At 36.5% G+C, this 22,447-nt stretch overlaps 1 protein-coding gene across 7 annotated transcripts in view; it reads right to left on the bottom strand.

The window, feature by feature from the left end:
* Window positions 1–16,758: 16,758 nt before the first annotated feature.
* The window catches only part of KCTD1 (potassium channel tetramerization domain containing 1), a 91,735-nt gene continuing 86,046 nt past the window's right edge, over window positions 16,759–22,447 (bottom strand). For all 7 annotated transcript variants that reach the window (XM_058176416.1, XM_058176415.1, XM_058176414.1 and 4 more), the window contains 2 exons: window positions 21,026–21,331; window positions 16,759–19,717 (listed from right to left, as the gene is read on the bottom strand). In XM_058176416.1, coding sequence (XP_058032399.1) covers window positions 19,559–19,717; window positions 21,026–21,331 — 465 coding nt within the window. In that variant the 3' untranslated portion in view covers window positions 16,759–19,558. The remainder of the gene's footprint in view (window positions 19,718–21,025; window positions 21,332–22,447) is intronic.

Genomic DNA, 22,447 nt, shown 5'->3' with positions numbered 1-22,447 from the left:
CGGTCACAGAGATCATTTATGTATAGTATGAAGAATGTTGGTCCGAGAACGCTGCCTTGAGGAAGGCCACTTTTGACAGGAACAGGATTTGATAGAGCGTTGCCAATTTTGACCACTTGTTGTCTGTTTGATAGGAAAGCAGTTATCCAATTGTGAAGAGGTCCTGAAATGCCGTAGGATTTTAGTTTTAGGAGAAGTTTATCGTGTATTACTGAGTCAAAAGCTTTTCAGAAGTCTATGTAGATTGCATCTATTGCTTTGCCTTGATCAAGATTAGTAGTCCATATGTTTTTGCAGTGGAGAAGTTGTAAGTTACATGATAACTTTTTCTGAAACCAAATTGTTTATTAGAAAAGTAGGTTGTTTGTTTCAAGGTGGAGGGTAATGGATTGGTTGATGATAGATTCCATTATTTTGCAGGTGACGCAGCATAGAGAGATTGGTCTATAGTTTTCAACTAGGCTGGGATCTCCTTTTTTGAAGATAGGGATGACTGTGGCTAGGGACCAAAGTTTGGGAAGGGAACCAGTCGTGAAAGCTTTATCAAAGATTCTGCTTAGGGGTTCTGCTATATTAATTGAAAGTTTTTTTAAGAAGTATGCACATAGTCCATCAGGCCCAATAGATAAAGATGGTTTCAGGTTGTGAATAGCTACTAAACAAAGTTCAAAGAAGTTTTCAAAAAGAATTCAGTCTTCTTCTGTAGAAGCCACCTACATCTTCCAGAAATATTTTACTATCTAAGCAAAAGGACACATTCTTTCTTCTTCTCCACTGTACAGAAATGGTCTTGATGGATAATTGAATCATACTAATACTAGCAACAAGAGAGTATCCTCCACTTCAGACTCCTATGAATTTTATTTATTGAATTATTTACATGGTGCATAGCAAATATTTTCACATGTGAAATGAATGATGTAAGGCAGTGGTGGGATTCAAGTAATTTAACAACCGGTTCTCTTCCCTAATGATTTCTTCCAACAACCAAGTTTACCGACTGCTCAGAAAGTTAACAACTGGTTCTCCCAAAGTGGTGCGAACTGGCTGAATCCCACCACTGATGTAAGGGTCCCACATAAGTAGGTTCATGGGTACAGTTCTCATTATCTGCAGTAAAGGATAGATTACTAGATGTAAATATAGATTTTTGTATGTGGTTCTGTCTAAAGGACTTTTGATAAAAGGAGGTATGTAATTCGTGTATGTGCAAAATAGTGGGTGGACTTTTGTGCCAGTGTAACATAAGGTTTGTTTGTTTTTTATAAAGGCTATGGTTTTATTTTTTTCACAGGAAGCAGTTCTGAGGCCTGGACAGCTCAGTTAAGCTCCTAATAACATATGATATAATGCGTAGGGCCAAAATATGGCCAGAAAACATTTTTCTCGTAAAATAAATTTAGCTTTTTAAAGGCTTTCTTTGCCTCCCTTTTAATAAAGAATAAGTGCATGGGGGATTATTTTGGCATTCCTCATTCAAAAATGAGCATGTTACCCTTGACTTCTTTATGGAACAGCCTAACATTTTTACCTCAGCCAAAACGGGTAAAGCAACAGTAGTATGCAACCTGCTTTGTGATGTCTGGTTAATGAGACGTGACTTTGAGGCCAGGTTAAAGGGCCCACATAACTTGCTAACAGTTGAAAGAGTCAGCAAGGTTAGCCCAGAGATGCCCCTGCTACACTCACTGGGTGCCATCAATGTGGCTTTCCTGGCAGGTTTATGGAAATGGTTTGCCACTCTGGTGGTTTGCCTCCCTGGTTTTGCCAGCAGCCCTCTCCTTCCCAGGCGCTAACAGGGGCCGACCCTGCTGTTTCAGAGATCAGCCAAGCTGGGTGAGGTGCTGTAACCTGCTGAAGCAGGCAGTGCTGCTGAAAAATGCTGCAAATTAACTACAGCTTCTTTCAGTGCCTCTCTGAGCCAAGACATCAAATACCTTCATTTCTTTGTAATATTGTACAAAGAGAGGCACAAGGGGGTAAACAGCCTGAAAGCAGAGTGCTTTTCTCTCTTGCGCTGCCACGCTGCAGGCAAATGCCAACTTTTTGTCTCATAAAAAGCAATCTAAGGAGTGATGGAAAGAAAGCAAATTCCACCCTGTCCTCTGGCAAGCCAGGAAAACAAGACTTGGGCATTTTTAATTGAGGCTTGCAGAACACAAAGAACTGAAGCTGGCATAAAGTGCTCAGCATTATCTCCCTTCATGGCAAGCACCTTTTAAAAAATATCTGGCTTACTCAAGCATACCACCAAAGGGCATCCGAGAGTCAGCAGTCCTGTGGCGTTTGTCCTTGGGCAACTGCCAGCGAAACCGGTTTCAGCCGGCAGATGTATGTGCAAGCAGCTGAAATTCAGCTTTTCTGCCCCAGATTCCTTATGTCTGGCTGATTGTTTCTTTCTTTTTCTTCTCCCAGACCCTCTTATTTTCAAGCTGCTGGTTTGCTTTAATTGTGACTGTCCTATTAGAGGAAGACAAAGTGGCATGCTGGACCTTTGTAACAAAATTGGGGTTCTGAATTATTTCAAATGTACTGTGAACAATTTTAAAAGCTGAAACGGAAAGGCTTTCTGTCTCCTGCACCCTCAAGAAGAACAGATAGCATTTGAAATAGCTAAAGCTTGTTAAACAGCCTAGCCTGAAGCAGCTGCTGCAATAATTGGTGTGGAAACCAAATCCTGACCAATGGCACAGCAAACAGCACCCAGACTTCTTTTTTTTTAAGTCTGCCTTCTTAAAAATTCAGAAGCTGCTAATTTATCTTATATGGTTGTGCTGTTATACTGGTACACGCATCTATTCCTGAACAGTTCATCTATGTGCTCCTGAGTGGTTCCATATTTTTTTCCTATTTTTAGTGGGTAAGGTAAAAATATGAAATTAAGGGGATGCATATATATGCATTGCTACATCCACTTTCATCCACCGTCCCTTAAATTTCTGTGCTGCTTTGATCAATTGTTTCTTCTATTTCAGGTTCTGTTAGGCATTTTTTATTAGATACTTTATTTAAAGAAAAAATTGAAAGTAAACAAATTTTAGTGATGTGGTAAAATGATCAAAGGATTCATAGCACACAAAGAAAGAATACAAAAGGGCAGGTATAGTCTTCTGCTCGACAAGAAAGCACAGATATGGAGTCAAACAGAATTTGAGTATTTTGGACTAAATCTGCTTGCATGAAATAATCTATAGTTAAACTACAAGAAAGAAAGCAAGAAAACCTAAAGTGAAATGTCAAAATAGTTTTTTTCAGGAGATCTTCATTGTATAGAAACATATAGGCAACCCTATAATCAGTGGTTCCCAACGTGGGGCCCATGCCCCACAAGGGGTCAATTTGATTTTTAATGGGGGCAATTGGAACCTTTTTTAAACCAAGTTAATGACCTTTTAGGCTTCCTCCTTGTGAGTTCACTTTTTGATTAGTAAGAATTATATGGGGGGGGCATTAGGATTTTAGAGTTGCTTAGGTGGGGCATGGCCAAAAAAAGGTTGGGAACCACTGCTATAGATCTTTCTTAACTTTGTGTTCCAGGCTGATAATTTGCCCAGTCTTTGTATTATTACCAAGGATAGTTTTTTTGAGACCATTGATTTTGATATTTCTCCCAAAAAGAGTGCCTACCCAACCCAGATAATTTTAGAAGAATATCTAAAGCCTGTCTCTTTCCATATCAATTTGCTTGTAATAAATCTCATAGATACAATCCTACAAAATACAGTATTGGATTGTGATTTTCTAAATATGCAAATCTTGTTGAAGAAGATTCACTCCTTCTTGGCTCCCTTCAGTGGGCTGTAGAGATCGTTTTGGAAGTAATTTTAATACTGATCTATTTCTACCTAATTGCTAAGATGTTCTCAGTTATAAATAGTATGTTTTTTTGTTTTTTGTGGAGAACCATAGAGATGGTCTTGAGGGAAATATTCAGAAGCCATTAGAAAAGAAAAGAAAAAGCCCAGGAGCACTCCTTAAGGTAGGATTAGGGACAGACTTGAGCTGCTCTTCTCTCATCCACTGAGGTATAAGAGCAAGGAGTGGGGGTGGGAGGAGGAAAAATACAACCGGATCTGCAAGATTCTTTTAATATAGCCATCCTATTTATTTATTTATTTATTTTTGTCGCACAGTATATATAAGCATAAGCATGAAACAACTATACAGCACATAAGCATATATATGAGTTTGAGTATGTAATAACTATATTAATTGGATATAACGAAGGAAAACAATAGGACAGGAACGGTAGGCACGTTTGTGCTCTTATGCACGCCCCTTACAGACCTCTTAGGAATGGGGTGTAGTCAATAGTAGACAGTTTTTGTTTGAAGCTTTTGGGATTTTGGGAAGAGACCACAGAGTCAGGTAGTGTATTCCAAGCATTAACAACTCTTTTACTGAAGTCATATTTTCTGCAATCAAGATTGGAGCAGTTAATTGAAGCTGAAGTAGTCTTCGACAGGAAGGACATTGCAATAGATGATTCTATGAGTTAAACACAGGTCCTGTCGAAGGCGGTGTAGTTCTAAATTTTCTAAACTCAGGATTTCAAGTCTGGTGGCATAAGGTATTTTGTTGTATATTCGGAGGAGTGGAGTACTCTTCTTGTAAAATATTTCTGGACATGTTCAATTGTATTGATGTCAGAAATGTGGTGTGGGTTCCAAACAGTCGAGCTGTATTCAAGAATTGGTCTAGCAAATGTTTTATATGCTCTGGTTAGTAGTGTAGTGTTTTTGGAGAAGAAGCTACGCAAGATTAGGTTTACAACTTTTAAAGCCTTTTTTGCAATGTAGTTACAGTGGGCTTTGGCACTTAGATCATTTGATATGAAAACTCCAAGCTCTTTAACAGGGTGGGGGTCATCAGTAAGGTAATGTCCATCAAGCTTGCACTTAGTGTTTAGGTTCTTTTTTCCAATATGCAAGACTGAGCATTTGCTGATTGAGATTTGGAGTTGCCAAGTTTTAGACCATTCAGATAAGAAGTCCAGGTGTTTTTGGAGGATAGCTGTATTGTTGGTGGTGTTAAATAGTTTGACATCATCAGCAAAGAGAACACAATTACTTGTAATATGGTCACAGAGATCATTAATGTATAATATGAAGAGTGTTGGTCCAAGAACGCTACCTTGGGGAACGCCACTTTTAACAGGAACAGGGTTTGATTGAGCATTGCCAATTTTGACCACTTGTTGTCTGTTTGATAGAAAAGCTGTTATCCAATTGTGGAAGGGTCCTGAGATGCCGTATGATTTTAGTTTTAGGAGAAGTTTATCATGTACTACTGAGTCGAAGGCTTTACAGAAGTCTATGTAGATTGCATCTATTGCTTTGCTCTGATCAAGATTTGTAGTCCATGTTTTTTTTTGAAACCAAATTGTTTATTAGAGAGTAGGTTGTTTGTTTCTAGATGGAGGGTAATGGATTGGTTGATGATAGATTCCATAACTTTACAGATGACATAGCATAGAGAGATAGGTCTGTAATTTTCAACTAGGCTGGGGTCTCCTTTTTTGAAGATAGGGATGACCGTGGCAAGTGACCAAAGTTTGGGAAGGGAACTGGTCGTGAAAGCTTTTTCAAAAATTATGCTTAGGGGTTCTGCTATATTAGTGGAAATCTTTTTTAAGAAGTATGCACATAGTCCATCTGATCCAATAGATAGGGATGGTTTCAGCTTTTTCAACATTATCTTCTGTGAAATCTGTGTGTGTTAGGTCATTGCACTCATTGTTGGTATGATTGGGGAATGTTGGGTATAAGTTATTACTATTAACAAAGACTGTGCCAAAGAATGTGTTGAAGAGGTTTGCTTTAACTGTTTCATCATTATATTCTTTGTCGTTAGAATCTTTTAGTGGTGGGATGGATCTTGAGTCTTTAAGTTTGTTGTTCACAAAATTATAAAAAGCACGATTGGAATTTGTGCTCAAGAGGTCTTCTTCTAGCTTGATTCTCAATCAATCAAGATTGATTGATATTCTTGATCAATCAAGAAGATTCTTCTTGATTGATTCTCAATCAATCTTAGTTGTAGTATTCTTGTGGAGCCTGGTTTCTGATCTGGGAATCTGAAAGGACTAACAATTTTGGTCTTAAAACACTGAAAACCTGGTCAGGGTACCTGATCATTTTGTAAATGTAATATATTTCTCCTCTACCCTGCATTGCCAAATGACTTACCTTTTTTAAAAAGAAAATGTGTACTCTCCACTAATAACAATAATTGAGCCATAGGAAAAACTGAACGGCACAAATGAGTAGGGAGGAGCAGCACTGAGCATTTGCTGCTGCTGCTCCTCTTTCTCATTTCCTATGAGAAATGTGAAGAAAAAAAGATGGCCATCTTAGCTCAGCCCGAGATATTCCCATGTTAAAGATAAATGGCCTTGGGCTTCACTATTAATTATTGTTCACAGAGGGAAAAAAGCCAAGGCAGAGAAGTACATTATCTTTTGTCAGCTTTCTAAGTGTGCAACTCTTAGAATAGGAAAGTCAGAATGTATCTCAATTTCACTTATTTGAGCGATGGGACAGTGGCACAACAGCTGTCCATATACTCAAGTAAGGGAAGTCTTACCTATACCAGTGCTTAATTTGTCTATAGCAGTGATGGCTAACCTTTCTGTTGTCGCATGCCAAAAGTGCGCACGCTTGCCTGCACCCATAATGCAACACGTATGCTCCACCTACCCACCCACCACTGCGCATGAACACACGACCCCTCCACCCTGTTTTGAGCCTAGCAGGCAGGCCTGCTAGACCCAAAACAGAGTGTGTGGGGGCACTACATCCCCCCGTGCTCCCCCGCATGCACGTGTGACCCCACGAGACCCGAAAACCAGATGGCCAGCGGGAGGCGTATGCGCATGTGGGGTGGAGCTGAGCTCGGAGACGGCTCGTGTGCCCACAGAGAGGGCTATGCATTCCACCTGTGGCACGTGTGCCATAGGTTCACCATCATGGGTCTATAGAGTGCCAAAGAATGGCTCAAAGAAACTAGTAAATCTATGATATCTCTTTGCTTCATTCCTGCCTATGAAGCCTGGACTGTATCTGCAAACTCTTTTGAAAGGCTGCAGATAAAAAGTGAATTCAAGTATTCTGCCTTCTATTTTATATAGTAAGCAAAAATTATTTAAACAAGGAGGCTGTTGTAAAATCTATGCCCGTCGACAGAAGCAAACCTAGGGAGGAAAAAAAAGGCTGGGAGAGATGCCTTAAGAGAAATTTAGGAAGGGAAACTTTGTAGAGCAGAACAGCAGGTCCTTCCACGCGCAGGGAGCAGTGTGGGAAAAAGAGCTGAAGGCAAGAGTGGGAAGGAAGCATTGCAGCAATGAAGGAGTGGGTGGAGCAGAGACTTATGGAGTGTCTTGGAGAAGCACATAAGCACATAAATGTGTCCAGAAGCATGTTGACTTTCGTATGGAAATCCAGAAACTTTGAAGGAACATTTGGTGGAATGAATCATTTTAAACTTTACTATCCTCAAAAGACTCTATATGGAACTTTCTTTAAGAAGATACATATGCACATACAAACATACATCCTTTGATAACAAATGACAACAATGTTCTCCTTTTGGAAGATAAAGCTAACTGGCAAAATTTGTTCCCCCCCCCTTTTTTATAACTTGGGATAATTGGGTGGTGGAAATAACACAATTCACTGGGAGCACAGATACAAACTTTGATTCAAAAGGTTGAAGACTTGATACCTGGCAGTTAATATAAACACTTTTTGCCTGAGATTCCAGAAAACCAATCAGAGTTTTGTTTTTAAATTATATAGAGAAAGCCTGATTCTGATATAAAGTATCTTTTCATGTCAGTATTAGTCTTGAGAAATCTTGAAGAGTTCTGCTGAAACCAGTGGAAGAAACATACAGTAATTCCACCTCTAACAGGCATTCCACTCCTGCTTTCTTCTCCAAGTTTCACGAATTAAAATATTATTGAAACTTTTAGTTGATGCTAACATTAGACAGTTCCCATTTGGTTAATACTTCTATTAGAGCAAGAGACATAAAGAAGACACACAATTTTCTGTCCTTCCATGAATTTAAAACAGAGCAAAGGGTATGGATTAGACCCTTTGGTAAAGACTGACAAAAAAATTAGGAGCACATTTTGGCTTGATCTCTCATCTTTAGTTTAACATCTATGTGTTTACTGCCCTAAACCTGTGTTTTCTCCTTAAAAAGAAAGGAAAAAAAACAAAAAACCCAGAATGGAAATCCATAGATGAGAGAAAGCACTGTCACTGTTTGCCTGGGGAAGGCTTCAAGAATGATGAACTAACTAATGGAAACTCATTAATGCTGTGTTGAGGAGGCCATTATTTTTAGAAAAATGGATTAATACTGAAATTGTAAATGACAGATGTTAATGGAAAGGGGAAAATGGAAATGAAATCTCTTTCCTTCACCAAACGGATGCTGTACTTCCTATATTCCTTAGTTGAAAATACTATACACTAAAAAGTGTAAGTATAAAGAGCAGCATTCAGGAAAGTAAAATAATGGTTGCTTTTTATTGCTCCTAAATACACAACTACGAGCAAAGTAATAATGCTCCTTTTTTCCCCATCACTCTTCATTTATCCGCGGTATCTCAACTTTTTTTAACAAGTTTAATATTTGCTCTATTCTCCAATCAAAACCTTCTTAGGAAAATCTATACAGGTAATCATCAACATACAACAGTTTAGTGACCATCCAAAGTTACAATGGCACTAGGAAGGGACTTAGGACTATTTTCACATTTATGACCAGTGCAGCATCCCCATGGTCATGTGATCAAAATTCAGACACTTGGCAACTGACTCATATTTATGACAGTTGCAGTATCTCAGGGTTATGTAATCTTAATAACTGTCACAACTCAGGGTCACAGCTTAACAACTATCTTAACAACTGCAATGATACACTTAATAACTGTGACAAGAAAAGTCTCAAAATGGGGCAAAACTCACTTAACAATTATCTCACTAACAACAGAAATTTTGGGCTCAATTGAGGTCATACGTTGAGGACTTTACAAATTTATAAAAGGATTTATTGAAACTTATTCTCAATGGTACAGGACTCTTCCTTTTAAAAAATTATGAAATTTCTTTAAATTCAGCTTTATGTCCATGTTATTATTTTGACAATAATATGGTAATGGTTTGCCACTGCATTCCTTGCTTTATTTAACTTCACATTTTAACCTACAAGTTTCTAAAATAGTCATCTCTTTCTCTCAAACATATTATTAATCAAGAGAAGACATTCTTGATTAATAAATTTTCTCTCAAAAATTTATTAATCAAGAGAAGACATAATCTGGGGGTTGGGAGATGAAAAGATTTGGATGAGGTTAATTGGATTAGAAGGGAAAATTTTAGTCTATGTTTGGTTTATGTATAACAATACCTTGTGATTGACCAGGGAAGCCGGGGGGGGAGGGGGGAAGGGGGTTTTCTGGGAGGGAGGGGGGAAAAAAGGGGGGGAAATGTTTTTGTTTTTTAAAACTTTTTCAATTAAAAAAAAAAGAGAAGACATAATCTAATCATATGCCTTTTAGTTGCTGAAGCAAATGGAGGTTGCTTGGGAATGTTATATAACACTATAGTCATTCTACCCAAACCCACTACACAATCTATTATTGTGGTGAGGGTGACTATTCATTTACACACTAACACTAGAGTAAATCATCTCTAGGAAAGTATGCCTATTTAGCAGAAAGTTGAGCATGATGGACACTATACAATGGAGCAAGTTCAGATGGGAAATGGACTATTCTTTCCTCCCTCCCCTCACATTTTATGTTGCGGGATTTTTTTTTTAAAATAGTTTCCACTCGATTGATCCAAGTAGAACTGTCCTAGCTCCAGAGCTGGAATCATTTTCTCTTTTGATTACATATCGGGAGAATAGGACAGCTTCGCACTTTGTGGATACATAACCGTTCCAAACACATTCCCAATGCCCAGTGTAATCTCCTTCCTCTCTAATATCACAAAAGTACCAATAATGTCCTCTTCCACATTCTCAGGGAAAAGTTTTAGAAGTTGGAATTGTCTCACTAGCTGCTGTTTGAAGGAACTGACAACTTCTAATGATTGGTATTCTGTTATTCCACAATTTAACCAAGACTATTCTATAATTTCATTATGCAAAAACAGCGAACATTTTTAATAGTGAACACAATTTGAAAGGGCTGTTTTAGTAGTGGCTATACTAAGTTTACTCACAAATCTGTGAGACAAAAATGATAGTCTTGAGGCCGTTCGGGTCTTGATGGGGACGAACAGGCTCTGACTCAACCCATCCAAGACGGAGTGGCTGTGGATACCAGCGTCCCGGCACAGTCAACTAACCCCATTGTTGACTGTGGGGGGTGAATTGTTAGCCCCCAGGGAATCGGTGCGCAATTTAGGCGTACTCCTGGATGCAAGGCTGTCTTTAGAAGATCATCTGACAGCCGTCGCCAGGGGAGCTTTTCATCAGGTTTGCCTGATTCGCCAATTGCGCCCTTTCCTGGATCGGGACTCGTTATGCACAGTCACTCACGCCCTTGTTACTTCCCGTCTGGATTACTGCAATGCTCTCTACATGGGGTTCCCCTTGAAGAGCACCTGGAGGCTCCAACTGGTACAGAATGCGGCCGCGCGGGGGATTGAGGGAGCACCTCGTAGCTCCCATGTAACACCTCTCCTGCACAGGCTGCACTGGTTGCCAGTGGTCTTCGGGTGCGCTTCAAGGTGCTGGTTATCACCTTTAAAGCGCTCCATGGCATGGGACCGGGATACTTACGGGACCGCCTGCTGCTGCCAGTTACCTCCCATCGTCCGATGCGTCCAGTCTGCTCTCACAGGGAGGGCCTCCTTAGGGTGCCGTTGGCCAACCAATGTCGGCTGGCGGCCACCAGGGGGCTCCGGCCTTGTGGAACGATTTGCCGGTGGGACTCCGTCTTCTCCCTGATCTTCGGACCTTTAAGCGCGAGCTCAAGACCTTCTTTTTTCACCAAGTGGGGCTGGCCTGATTGATTTTAATATTGTGGATTTTTAGTGGGCTTTTAAATAGGGGTTTTATTCTATTTTTGTAATTTTCTTAATTAATATTTTTAACCTACAGCGATCGAATTAGATTTTTAAACTGGATATTGTATTTTAAATTTTTGGATTATTGGTGTTTTATCTGCTGTACACCGCCCTGAGTCTTCGGAGAAGGGGAGTATAAAAATTTGAAAAATAAATAAATAAATAAATAAATAAATAAATAAATAGTGAAAAGATGGTGATTTTGATACCATATGTATTTTTGTCCCCTGTAACCATTTCTTAAGAGCAACAATGATATCCCAATACAAGCTTTTTTCTGTTCCTAAGCCTAAATGTCCATGATATAGTTATTGCATTTCCATCTACCATATACAACATTTTGAAATATAATTTCAGTTATGAAATTATGTAGAATAGATTAATATAATATTAATCCAGATTACACAAAGCATGTTGACCTTGTTCTTTATAGTGCATGAAAGCTATTCATCTTAAATACTTTTCTACCGATTTACCTACAAAATACTGAGAATCCACTATTCATGCATAGCTTCAGGCAAATACATGGCAGGAAAAATAGGTGCTGAAGTCTTGAATCACAAGTACCCTCAAAACCCATACTTCTCCAGTTGAAAGTATGTCAGCAATACAATCTGAATTATATGTTCACTTTCAACCCTCCCCTCTCATACTTACCTTAGGACAAAATTATACTCTTCCAATTACAGGGGCAGTTCAAATCGATACAAAGGTGGGAGAAAACAGATCATTTTTCTTATGGAACTGTTTTCATTAATTTTTCATTAGACCTGCTTCGGTTTTACTATCCATCACTAGCAGAGCTGCTGTGCAGTAGATTACATTTCAGTTATCTTCCATGCTTCCAGGATTTAGTAGATATTGCTTGATAATGCTGCAAGCATTGTGGCTTTAACTTTTAATGATCAATGTACCAGGAAAAGTTACAGTACTATTTTTCTAGTAGTACCAGTTGGAATTGTCTCACCTCTCTAAGTCAAAATGGTTTGTCATTTGAGTAGTTCTGGAATAGACTTTGAACATAGATTACATAAACTGCTCATTCACATACTTTTTAAAAATATACTGAATGAAAATTAACTGAGAACTACTGTTAGTTAAGCTTGTTGCTGTATAAGCCAATGAGAGAAGGAGGGTTTCTTCTGATGAAGGTTTCTTCATCAGCAGAGCAAGAATGATTATTTTAAAAAAGGATTAAGATAATTATTAAAATATATGGATTCTACTGCCACAACAAAACTATTATGCTTTGAACATCTGTAGTACACATAACATTAAGCCAGATAGTTACTACGTTGTAACTATGGGGCTTAATGTTAGCCAAACTTAACAAGAAAGTTTAATGCAATTGTACATCACATAATCCATTTAATTAAAAAATAATTTCAACTTCATAACTATGAATATGTGTATGAAATATATAGGATAAAAGAATTGCTTGCTTCGTTTTTATCGATAATATCCAATGAAAACGCAAAATATTTATTGCAACTAATCTTTGCAAACTACTACCAGCTATCCATTCTCATCAAATAAACTAACTAGCCTCACAAACAAATCTTCCTGAAAGATATGGCTCGGTCCTGAAGGTACCAATAAGTTGTTGTTGTTGTTGTTGTTGTTGTTAGTTGCGAAGTCGTGTCCGACCCATCGCGACCCCATGGACAACATTCCTCCACTGTCCATGGGGTTTTCATGGCAAAGATACTGGAGTGGGTTGCCATTTCCTTCTCCAGTGGATTACGTTTTGTCAGAACTCTCTGCTATGACCTGTCCGTCTTGGGTGTCCCTGCACGGCATAGTTCATAGCTTCATTGAGCTATACAAGCCCCTTCGCCACGACAAGGCAGTAATCCATAAAGCAGTGGTTCTCAACCTTTATAGTGCTGCGACCCCTTTAATACAATTCCCCACGATGTGGCGACCCCAACCGTAAAATTATTTTTGCAGCGATCTCAGCGCACCTCAGCAGCCGCAGAAGGGGGAAAAAAGCGGCAAACTGTTTTTTTGAATTTATCGCGCCTGAAGCCGTATTGGCTAGCGATCTGAACTGTTTGCGATTGCCTTGAGGATGGAGGCATTAAAGCAGAGACTCCTCCCCTATTAAGTTTATCGTGCCTGAAGCCAGATTAAGCTAGCGATTGGGAATGATTGCTTGTGGAGTCAACCATTGGAGCGCGATTCTTCAACTCGCAAGTATACTTTCCATATATCCGATGGTCTTAGGCGACCCCTGGCAAATCGTCATTCGACCCCCAACGGGATCGCGACCCACAGGTTGAGAACCGCTGCCATAAAGGGACCAATAAGTAGAATAGCTATATCAATAAACAAGGTGGGAAAAACTACCAGGTCAAGTTAGTTTAATGCTAATGTTAAAACTAAACATATGTGAAGTGTGTTACAGAATTAAATTAACAAAGTATACAGCTATAAATTATACACTGTTGGAACCAAAAACTAGGCCAAGCCAGGGATCTCATAATGAACATTTTCTCCTGGAAAGGCAACACTGACAAAATAAAACCTTGTTATGCTTGTATTTTGAAGGGATTCATTTATTGTCATCAACTGCAACTCAAACTAGAGAGACAGCAGTACCCTTACTCCCATTCCACTCTCCACCCATGGTAAAATCTTAATTGTAGTTACTGATTGGTTGATATTTACAGCCAATATGGTAATTGGCATTAATAAAAATTCAAGATTAAGTTTTTATTATTCTATGATTCCCTCACTGGAAACAAATGCTCTCTTGGTAATTTAGTAATAACTCAGAGACCCTAAGCCCATGAGATTCTTTTGGGATCTATATGTTGATACAGTTTCTAATCAGACATAGATTTATGACTTTCCCCTTTTGGGGGATGCAATGATGATCAAATGTCATACAGGATAAATGATTATATGGAAACCTCAGGAAAACATAAGGTAGAACTAGGCATCATAAAGATTATGGGCTACTAGCTAGAAAATGGCAATTTAATTTCCCTTTCTTCTTTTGATGTCTAGCTCAATTTATCCTGTGTTTTAACATTAGTATAATTCCCTGACAGTTATAACCAGCAATAAAGAACAGACACAGGAATAGGCCACTGTCATAATGTTTAGAAAAAGAGCTGAGCTATAAAGAGCTATTTATAGATAGGAAAAGGGAAATTTACAGAGGGTAATTTTTCAGCATCAACCAGGACTTGTTTTTAAATTGTAGTTTGTTTCTAAGTTAGAAATACTAAATTGGGAACTTCATAATTCCTTAATGCTAAACTTAACAACCGATAATTCATGTCTATTGTATATGTGAGCTTGGTTGAAATGAAGAAAATGCAAATTAAAATTATAACCTAGTTTTAGTTATTTGGTTTATATTTCTAAATTACGCATGTCTCTCAGAGAGGGACCCTGTTGCTCTTACCCTTTGTACTCATGTATAACAAAAATGACTGCAGATATAATTTTTATATTGAATGTCCATTGCTGAATTGGAAAGTGGTCAGTATGATATAAAAGAAAGGGATCAACACTTTTTAAGGGATTCAATTTTTTCTTGAAGAAATACATTGATAAATAAAACAAAAATATCCAATTTTGCAATATAATTTTGAATTAAAAATACAAGATTGCAAGTCTTGAAGGGAGCAACAGCCTCAGATGGAGAATATGTGATCTAACGTCAATTTTTTCTTAGGTGTAGGTAATCAAATCAGTGAGGAAATAGCCAAAGATGACAAGAAACTTTAATGTAAAGTATTGATCTTACTCCTGGTGATCTCTTACTCTCACAAGAAATAATAAAGCACTCACATTGAAGTCTGAAATATTTAAGTGGCCCGAGGGGCTTGGAGCTTTCTTGGTTTCATTTCCACTGTAAATAAACCTCAGGCTGCAGGAATGTCTGTATTCAAATGCCACTTGTCCAATGGAAGTAATTTCTAATAGAGAATTTTGAAGGACAGGAATGACAGAATAATTGGTTTTTAGTTTCTAAAGAAATAATAAAAAAGAACAATGGTCAATATTATTGCAGAGTTTTAAAAAATCTATTTCCCTCCCCAATATCAGTTTAGTTTACTTTCTCTTTGGCAAGCTGGTGATCAAAGTAAGACAAACACATTGATAAAAAAAATACAGAATTTAGGTAAGCATGCTCCTTAATATTTAGTCTACTTGTAAAGTTCAAAATCAGATTCCATAACTTAAAGAGCTGTAATTAGAATCCCTTGAATAGACAAAGCCGCATTTGCTCTGCTTGATACTTCAAACATGTTCAACAGGAAATTGCAGTATGTGTAAAGCAAATACACTTACTCCTAATTGCCGTTTGTCCTCTCCACTGCACAAAGATCAATGAGGTCTAGCTTACTTCTAGAGCTTTAAAACTAGTATTAAAAATTACATCCTTCTCATCTTTCTACTTTCAACTTGATGTCTTTTGTTTCTGCATCAAGCACTTGGAGCATTTCTCAGTGAATGGTTCTATGCTAAAAGCCTGTGATGGGGAACCTATGGCGCGCGTGCCAGAGACGGCACACAGAGCTCTCTCTTTTTTTTGTCACAACAGTATATACAATCATCAACATAAACAATAACCCATCATGTGTGCCGTCGCCCCAGATCAGAGCTCCATGGCATTTCTTTCATGAGCTTGTTTCCCTACAAATGACAAAACAGAAGCTCATGAAAGAAAAAGATCTTACCTGCTGCCAGTGTTGGGATGCCTCGCCTCCTGCCAGCCAGCTGATCTTTGGGTCTATGCTGCGTATGTCCATGCATGCACAGATTTGCACATGTCCATGCTTGCACACATTTGCACACATCTTTCAGTTTGGGCACTCGGTGTCTAAAAAGTTTGCCCTCACTGCTATAAGCTGTTCTCCCTGGACGCTGCAGCAATTTTGTATCTCTGATATTATGGTTTTGTATACCAGTTTGAGAAATAGTCTGTTCACCACTGCAGTTAAGAGTTATCAAATAAGAAACAAATTTCTATAAATTTTATTGATTAGACTCATTTCTGAGACATGTCAAAATGTCTACACTAGACAATGAGTGGTCTAAGTATGTTTTAAAGAAATAATCAGATTAAACATCAGAGAACTAGAAAGAGGCATTTGCACTGGTTAAAATGCATTCAAAATCAATGTAAGCAGCAATGATCAGTTTGCCTTCAGAAATTTGTTTCGTTCGCAACTCCAGCCACATTATTCTGAGGAAGTCATATTGTTTGCTCTTTCCAGTATGACCCTTTGTTACCACTTAAATCATGTTGAAATAATATATAATCTTGGCAGCTGATGTTCCATTTTTTATGAGTTACAGCAATATATAGCATCCATTGGTGAAATAAAATGTAGGGTTTTTTTTCCAAAAAGCTAAATTATAACCACCATGTGTTTCAGAAATTATTACCTGGTAAAAAGAGAGCTGCTCATTTTTTTATTTAATATATTTATTGCTCGTATCTACCAATCTGATTTAACAAATGACATTTAACAGATTCTGCTCCCTTTGTATATAGCTAATCAGACTTACCAAGAAGTCTACATTTTGTTACCCCTGCATCATGTTTACTCAGCTCATAACCTTGGATTCTGTGACTGACCTAAAGTAAAATGTCATTGACATTCCAGTCCTCCACAATATGTAATTCAATTAATAACATTCAGTGAAGAAATGTTTATCTAATAAAAGAATTAGAAAGGAATGTGATACAATGTCTATTTCAGACAACTGAACGAGAACAAATTGCCAAGAAAGATTCCATATCCCATCGAACACAAAAATCACAGTAATTTGAGTTGCAGCATTTGTAAGTGGGAAGAACAACTTTCAACAACACATAAGTGCTGTCATTTTTCTATCAAAATATCCTACCTAGAGTTTTAACCAGATAAAGCCTATTGGTTCTTATGAACAGTGTGCTACATATAGAACAAAATAACATTTCCCCATCATCTCATTCTTAAAATTCAGTGTCTGGACCACCTACTTTAAAAATAGGGGAATGTGTATATTAAATGTACGGTAAGTACAGATAGTGTTGTTGAATTTTATTTTTTTTATACGTCTGTAGATTTTTCTGATTAAAAAGGAATATTTTTTCAACTTTTCTGTTCCTTCCGTTTTACCCTAGTGCAAAATAAGATAAAAATGCACATCCATTAAAACGAATTCCCATTAAAAAATAAGGGAATTTAACAATAATACAAATACAGCAATGCAGTATTACTGCTATTGTCCAAATTCACAGATTTGGGAACACAAATTCAGTATACCTTCTCAATGAAATTATGTGTTAATATTATTGTTATCCATCATTTTTACCTTAACTGCTACATATGACATATGACATTGGATAAATGAAATTAATTTTACAAGCTTTCACTTTTGGAATAGCACAAGATTACTTTTGTCCATCAACATATTTTAGGGATTTTTTCTTTCAATTGCGGTATGTAATTAGGTTATTTCACGTTTTTTTAAAAAAAACTCACTGGTAATGCTTTTAGATTTTATTGATTTTAGAGCTATCTTGGATGAATGTTAGATTGTATATAGAAATTCTTTGTGGGAAAGGATACTGTAATAATGGGGAGCAGGCAAGGAAAGCATCATTTTCTGAACAGTTTGGGGCTTCTGTAGTATAATTTGCAATCTCTTCCAAACCTACTTAGTTAATATTACTTGGACAAAAAAGGGGAAACTATGTTGGTCCTTGAGAAGAGGATATTTAAAACATATAACATAAAAGTCTTATTAAGACCAACTTAAGCAATGCACTATTCTTGTATTTTTACGGATTTATTCATGCTCCTACTTTTTCACTTTTTTTAAAAAAAGACATTCAATTCTTTTTCCAAACTTCACATTAAAAAATAGGTAAAGAAAAAAAAGATAATAAAATAAGAGAAACCCCAACTGCAATATATTCCATTATAAGGCAGTACATATTTGGCCTACTAATAAAAGTAATTTTTCGACTCATATTGGGGAAAAAGAACCAATAATTATTCTTATGGGTCCTGACAATTTGGCATTTCTTATTTTAATAAAAGTATAGATTAAACATGGATGACTTCAAATATCGAAGTAACAAAGTAATGCATTATTTCCTTTGAGTTAAACTTGACTCCCAGTAACTTCATGAATATGTCCACATAATTTTCTTGGCAATTCTATGGAAGTGGTTAACTAATGGCTTCCTTTATTACTGAATTAGTACAAAGTGAATGAAGTCCCAGTAACTCTGGGATCCCTGGTGGTAGGGAACTATCTTTCCTGTTTTGAGAAAGGCAAAACAATGCAGATGGAAGCATACTTTGTAAAAAAAAATTGATTATAAGATTTAAGAGGACAAATCTAAAAACACTGATGAAGCTATACCAAGCAGAGGTGTTAGGTGTAATTGAAGTAATTCTGTAAACCTCCAATTAATTGCTGTAACAAGTGTTTAAAAAATCTATAAAATTCTAGGACTAGCATTGGGATTTTACCATACAGCCACCTTTTCAAACAAGGCTTAAATAAATGAAGAGAAAGAAGCACTATAAAGTGCAACAGATTTTCTTTTGCTACAATGGATTAGAGAATACCACTTTTTTTTTACTAACTTCTTTATGCCTTCATATTTTTTCCAAATAGAATTCATCATTGTTTACAGTGCAATTCTATACATATCTCCTGAGATCAGCAAGACTGATTCTCAGATAAGTCTGTATAGCATTTGCAGCCTGTAAATGCGTAAAATGTATAACAGTAAAAGCTATGTTTTAAAAAATTATCTTGTTGTTTAATGCTGATTTTAATAGATCCTTTTAAGTGAATTTATTGTACTTCATATATTATCAAGTTTTAAAAAACCACTTTTGAATTCATTAGATTCAAACCAGGGCCACTCTACTATATAATAATAAATTCTAGATCCTTTTTAGAAAGAGAGAAAAATGTTCACATCTGTCAAGTGGGCAGAAGTGTATGACTTCTGTACAAGCTACATTTTAAATCCTTGTTTATAACCTTTTCTTTTGCAATGGATGAAGAAAACTCTTCTGGAGTTCTGTTCAGTCACTTCCAAAGCAGGCATCTGTAAACTTGATTCAAGGTGTATACACTGAAAAGCAGACTGCCATTTAATAATGGAAAACAGAAAAGAGATGTTAACTTCCAGTAATGGCAATGGCTTCTTCACGGTCAAGCAGGCCTTACTAAGGCCTAGGAGACTTAATGGCCATCACAGCACCGACCTCACTTACCCATTTTTATTTTCTTTTGCAAACGTAATCTTTCACATATACATATTTTACACCTTGAAGTTATTATTACTACTCCAAATGCTCTCATCTGAATACAGGCATGGTCTCTATATCTGATATAAACATATCTTTATTCAACTTTTCATTCTAAAGCTGTTTGGTGTCCCAACTGCACATGAAAATGGTTCCCCTTGTGTTGCATAAGAAAAAGTGTCCTTAGTCCAGAGGTTCTTGTTTTATTCGAATGACTGAAGATGAACGAGATGTCCTTCTGAGTTCTCGCTTAAGTACGTATTCACTGAATTGGGAAGAGTCCACTCCTCCCCCACATGAGCCAACAATTTCAAATCCTCTTTGTTGCAATCTCTCAAGTACCTACAAAACATAAAAAATACAAGCAGCTGCCTAAGTGCAAAAAATGTCATTCAGAAATCACAAATTAATCCATTCCAACCTTATTAAAATGTAACTCTGAAATGTTTCTCTACAGCTGGTATTCAAAGCATGATACAATAATTATTCATGATTGCATGGTAATTCTGAAAGAGTCTTCTGAATTTTAACAGAAAATAAGAAACATAAAGTGATTATGCCATAGCCTTATTTTTAATCGAAGTATCCACACACATCACTTTTAATTTTTTAAAAACTCAAAAATAGTTTTTTTTAATCAAAGTAACAGAATGAAATTCTGTTTTATAGAGATAAATGCAATATACCTTAAAAGAAAGGCTACTCAAATGCACAATATCGAGAATACATGACTTGGTAATGTTTCTGTAAAAACATTTTGTTTGGTCAAGCACTACCTTGTACTTTGCTCATTTCTGGACAAGTCACTTTAAGAAAATTCATGACTAAACCAAATTAAGAGAAAGATGGTAAGGAAACTAGAAAGAAAGGCCTATGAAGAAAGGTTGAAGGTATAGGATACTTATAGCCTTAAAAAAGGCAACTGGCATTGACACTGAAAGAATGCCACATAGCAATCCAGGACTTGTTTTCGCTTGTTCCCGAATGCAAGACATGAAATAATGTATTTAAGTTACTTGATTCTGATTTATAGTTAAAGAACAAGAAATGCTCTTTAACATGAATTTACTGATAAGCTCTCCTTCATTGTGTATGTTTGAGAGGAGGTTATATCTATCTATCTGTTTGCAGTTTTTCTATTTTAATTCCTGCATTGATCAGGGGGCTGCATTTCATGGTATAAATGGCTCTTCACAACTTCATTAGACTGTTTCACCCATTTATTTATTTATAAACTAATGCATTTTAATTATACTGCATAAGATTAATGAGTGCAAAAGAATAAAAAATAAATAAAAAGACAAAAGACAAGATGAAAGTCAAAACCATATGAAGGGGAATTTTAGTAATACATCTGTACTTCTGATTATCTTTGTCTACCGCTACCTATATATTTGTGCTTTTTTTAAATATTTAATGTTAAACAGAATATTTTTGCTTCTCTCTATTCAAGTCTTTTCATCTATTGTCTTAAAACCTCAACTCTTTTCATATAAATGGTATTCCAAATGTCTAAATCTGCCTTGCTCTGTACTATGTGATATAGAAGGGAGCTATTCCTGCTTCAATCTAGTTAAACATTATTATGAATAAAGATTAAAATATTAAAAAGGGGAAAAAAGCAAAAAAGCAAATACACTGATTACATACCTGAACTGAATTGAGGTGACAATATCCATTTAATGGAAATCTGATGACATGCGTTGAGTCATGATTCCAACCTGCATTGACCGAATTGCACATCACGTCACCAATTTCTGGGAAAACCTCTTCTATTAAAGATTTATCTCCACTCAAAGTAATTCTTTCTCCAAGATCCGGAGCAACACGTACAACCAAGCACTCACAAGATTTCGAAAACCGGCCTGTCTCTCGATCCTGTTTCCATCTTTCCATTTCCCCTAGCATGGGATGAAGCTGAAAATACTTTGCTTCTTCATATAACAAACTGTAATCCTGAAAGATACATGATGTTTAGAACCACAGTAAAAAAAAATCTCATTATATAGTATTTGAATACTTTTATTTCAATATAATGCGTTAAAGGCTAATAGCAACTTATGGAGAACTCTACATTAACGGAAATCTCCCTTTTTTTTCAATTAAGAGCTTACAGATATTTTCACATTAAAAGAGACAGGTAGGTTACTGTACTGTTTTGCATTTTTATTCTCTTCTGTATGTAAGACACTTATTATGTTATTATTCAGAACATTGTGTTACATTATACACACATACACATATATACATTTACATTTTTTATTGTGATTTATCACATGTAGCTTTACATTTTATCATATGAAGAGAAAGAAAATATTGGAGATATTGGAGTGAAAAGTCCAACAGTAGGATGATGCCATTAATTACTAAGGGGTTATTTTTACATGACTTCCATACAGTTCTGTTCATAATTCATACATGCCAAAGAGAATCGGGTGTGAGAAAATACATATAATAAATATTATTAAAAATATTAATAAATGTTGACATACAATTATTCTCCAGTTTAGATCATTAAGAAATATGTGAAAGCTTAGAAATAGATTGTGGATAGCAAGATTGTGAGACTTATTTTGAAAGTATTAAAATGAAGTATATTAATTGCTAATAGCTGCCATAAATGATTTAAAAATAAGACTATGGTTGGAGAGAATTCCCTTGATATGGGGGTTGTTTTTTTTGGTCTCGGTAAGTATTTTTCTGTACCTGGTATGTAATGTGGTGTGACATTCTAAGCAAGCTAATCACAAACAAACGTATTCAGGCCTACCTGGAAATAAAGTTCAGTGAGTTCACAAATAAAAATAAATAGGACTGCATTATCAAATAATTATAAAATATTTTCAAATGTATCTTTAAAAAAGGCTCCCAATACTAATCATTCAACTTGTTTAATGTTTATGGAGATTATCAGTTATCCAGGTCATGGTTGTCCCAAAGGTACTTTTTCAAAAGGCAACTACTTTCTTTGTTTTTCCTTGAAGATGTTTCGCTTCTTATCCAAGCTGAACATATTCAACTTGTTCTATTTCTACTATTAGACTTTTATTATAATAAATCTTTATTTTTGTA

This window comes from Ahaetulla prasina, chromosome 3 (genome assembly GCF_028640845.1).
Source record: "Ahaetulla prasina isolate Xishuangbanna chromosome 3, ASM2864084v1, whole genome shotgun sequence".
NCBI classification, from domain to species: domain Eukaryota; kingdom Metazoa; phylum Chordata; class Lepidosauria; order Squamata; family Colubridae; genus Ahaetulla; species Ahaetulla prasina.
The sequence above is the reverse complement of the archived record's forward strand: the minus strand, read 5'-3'. Positions and strand labels throughout refer to the sequence as shown.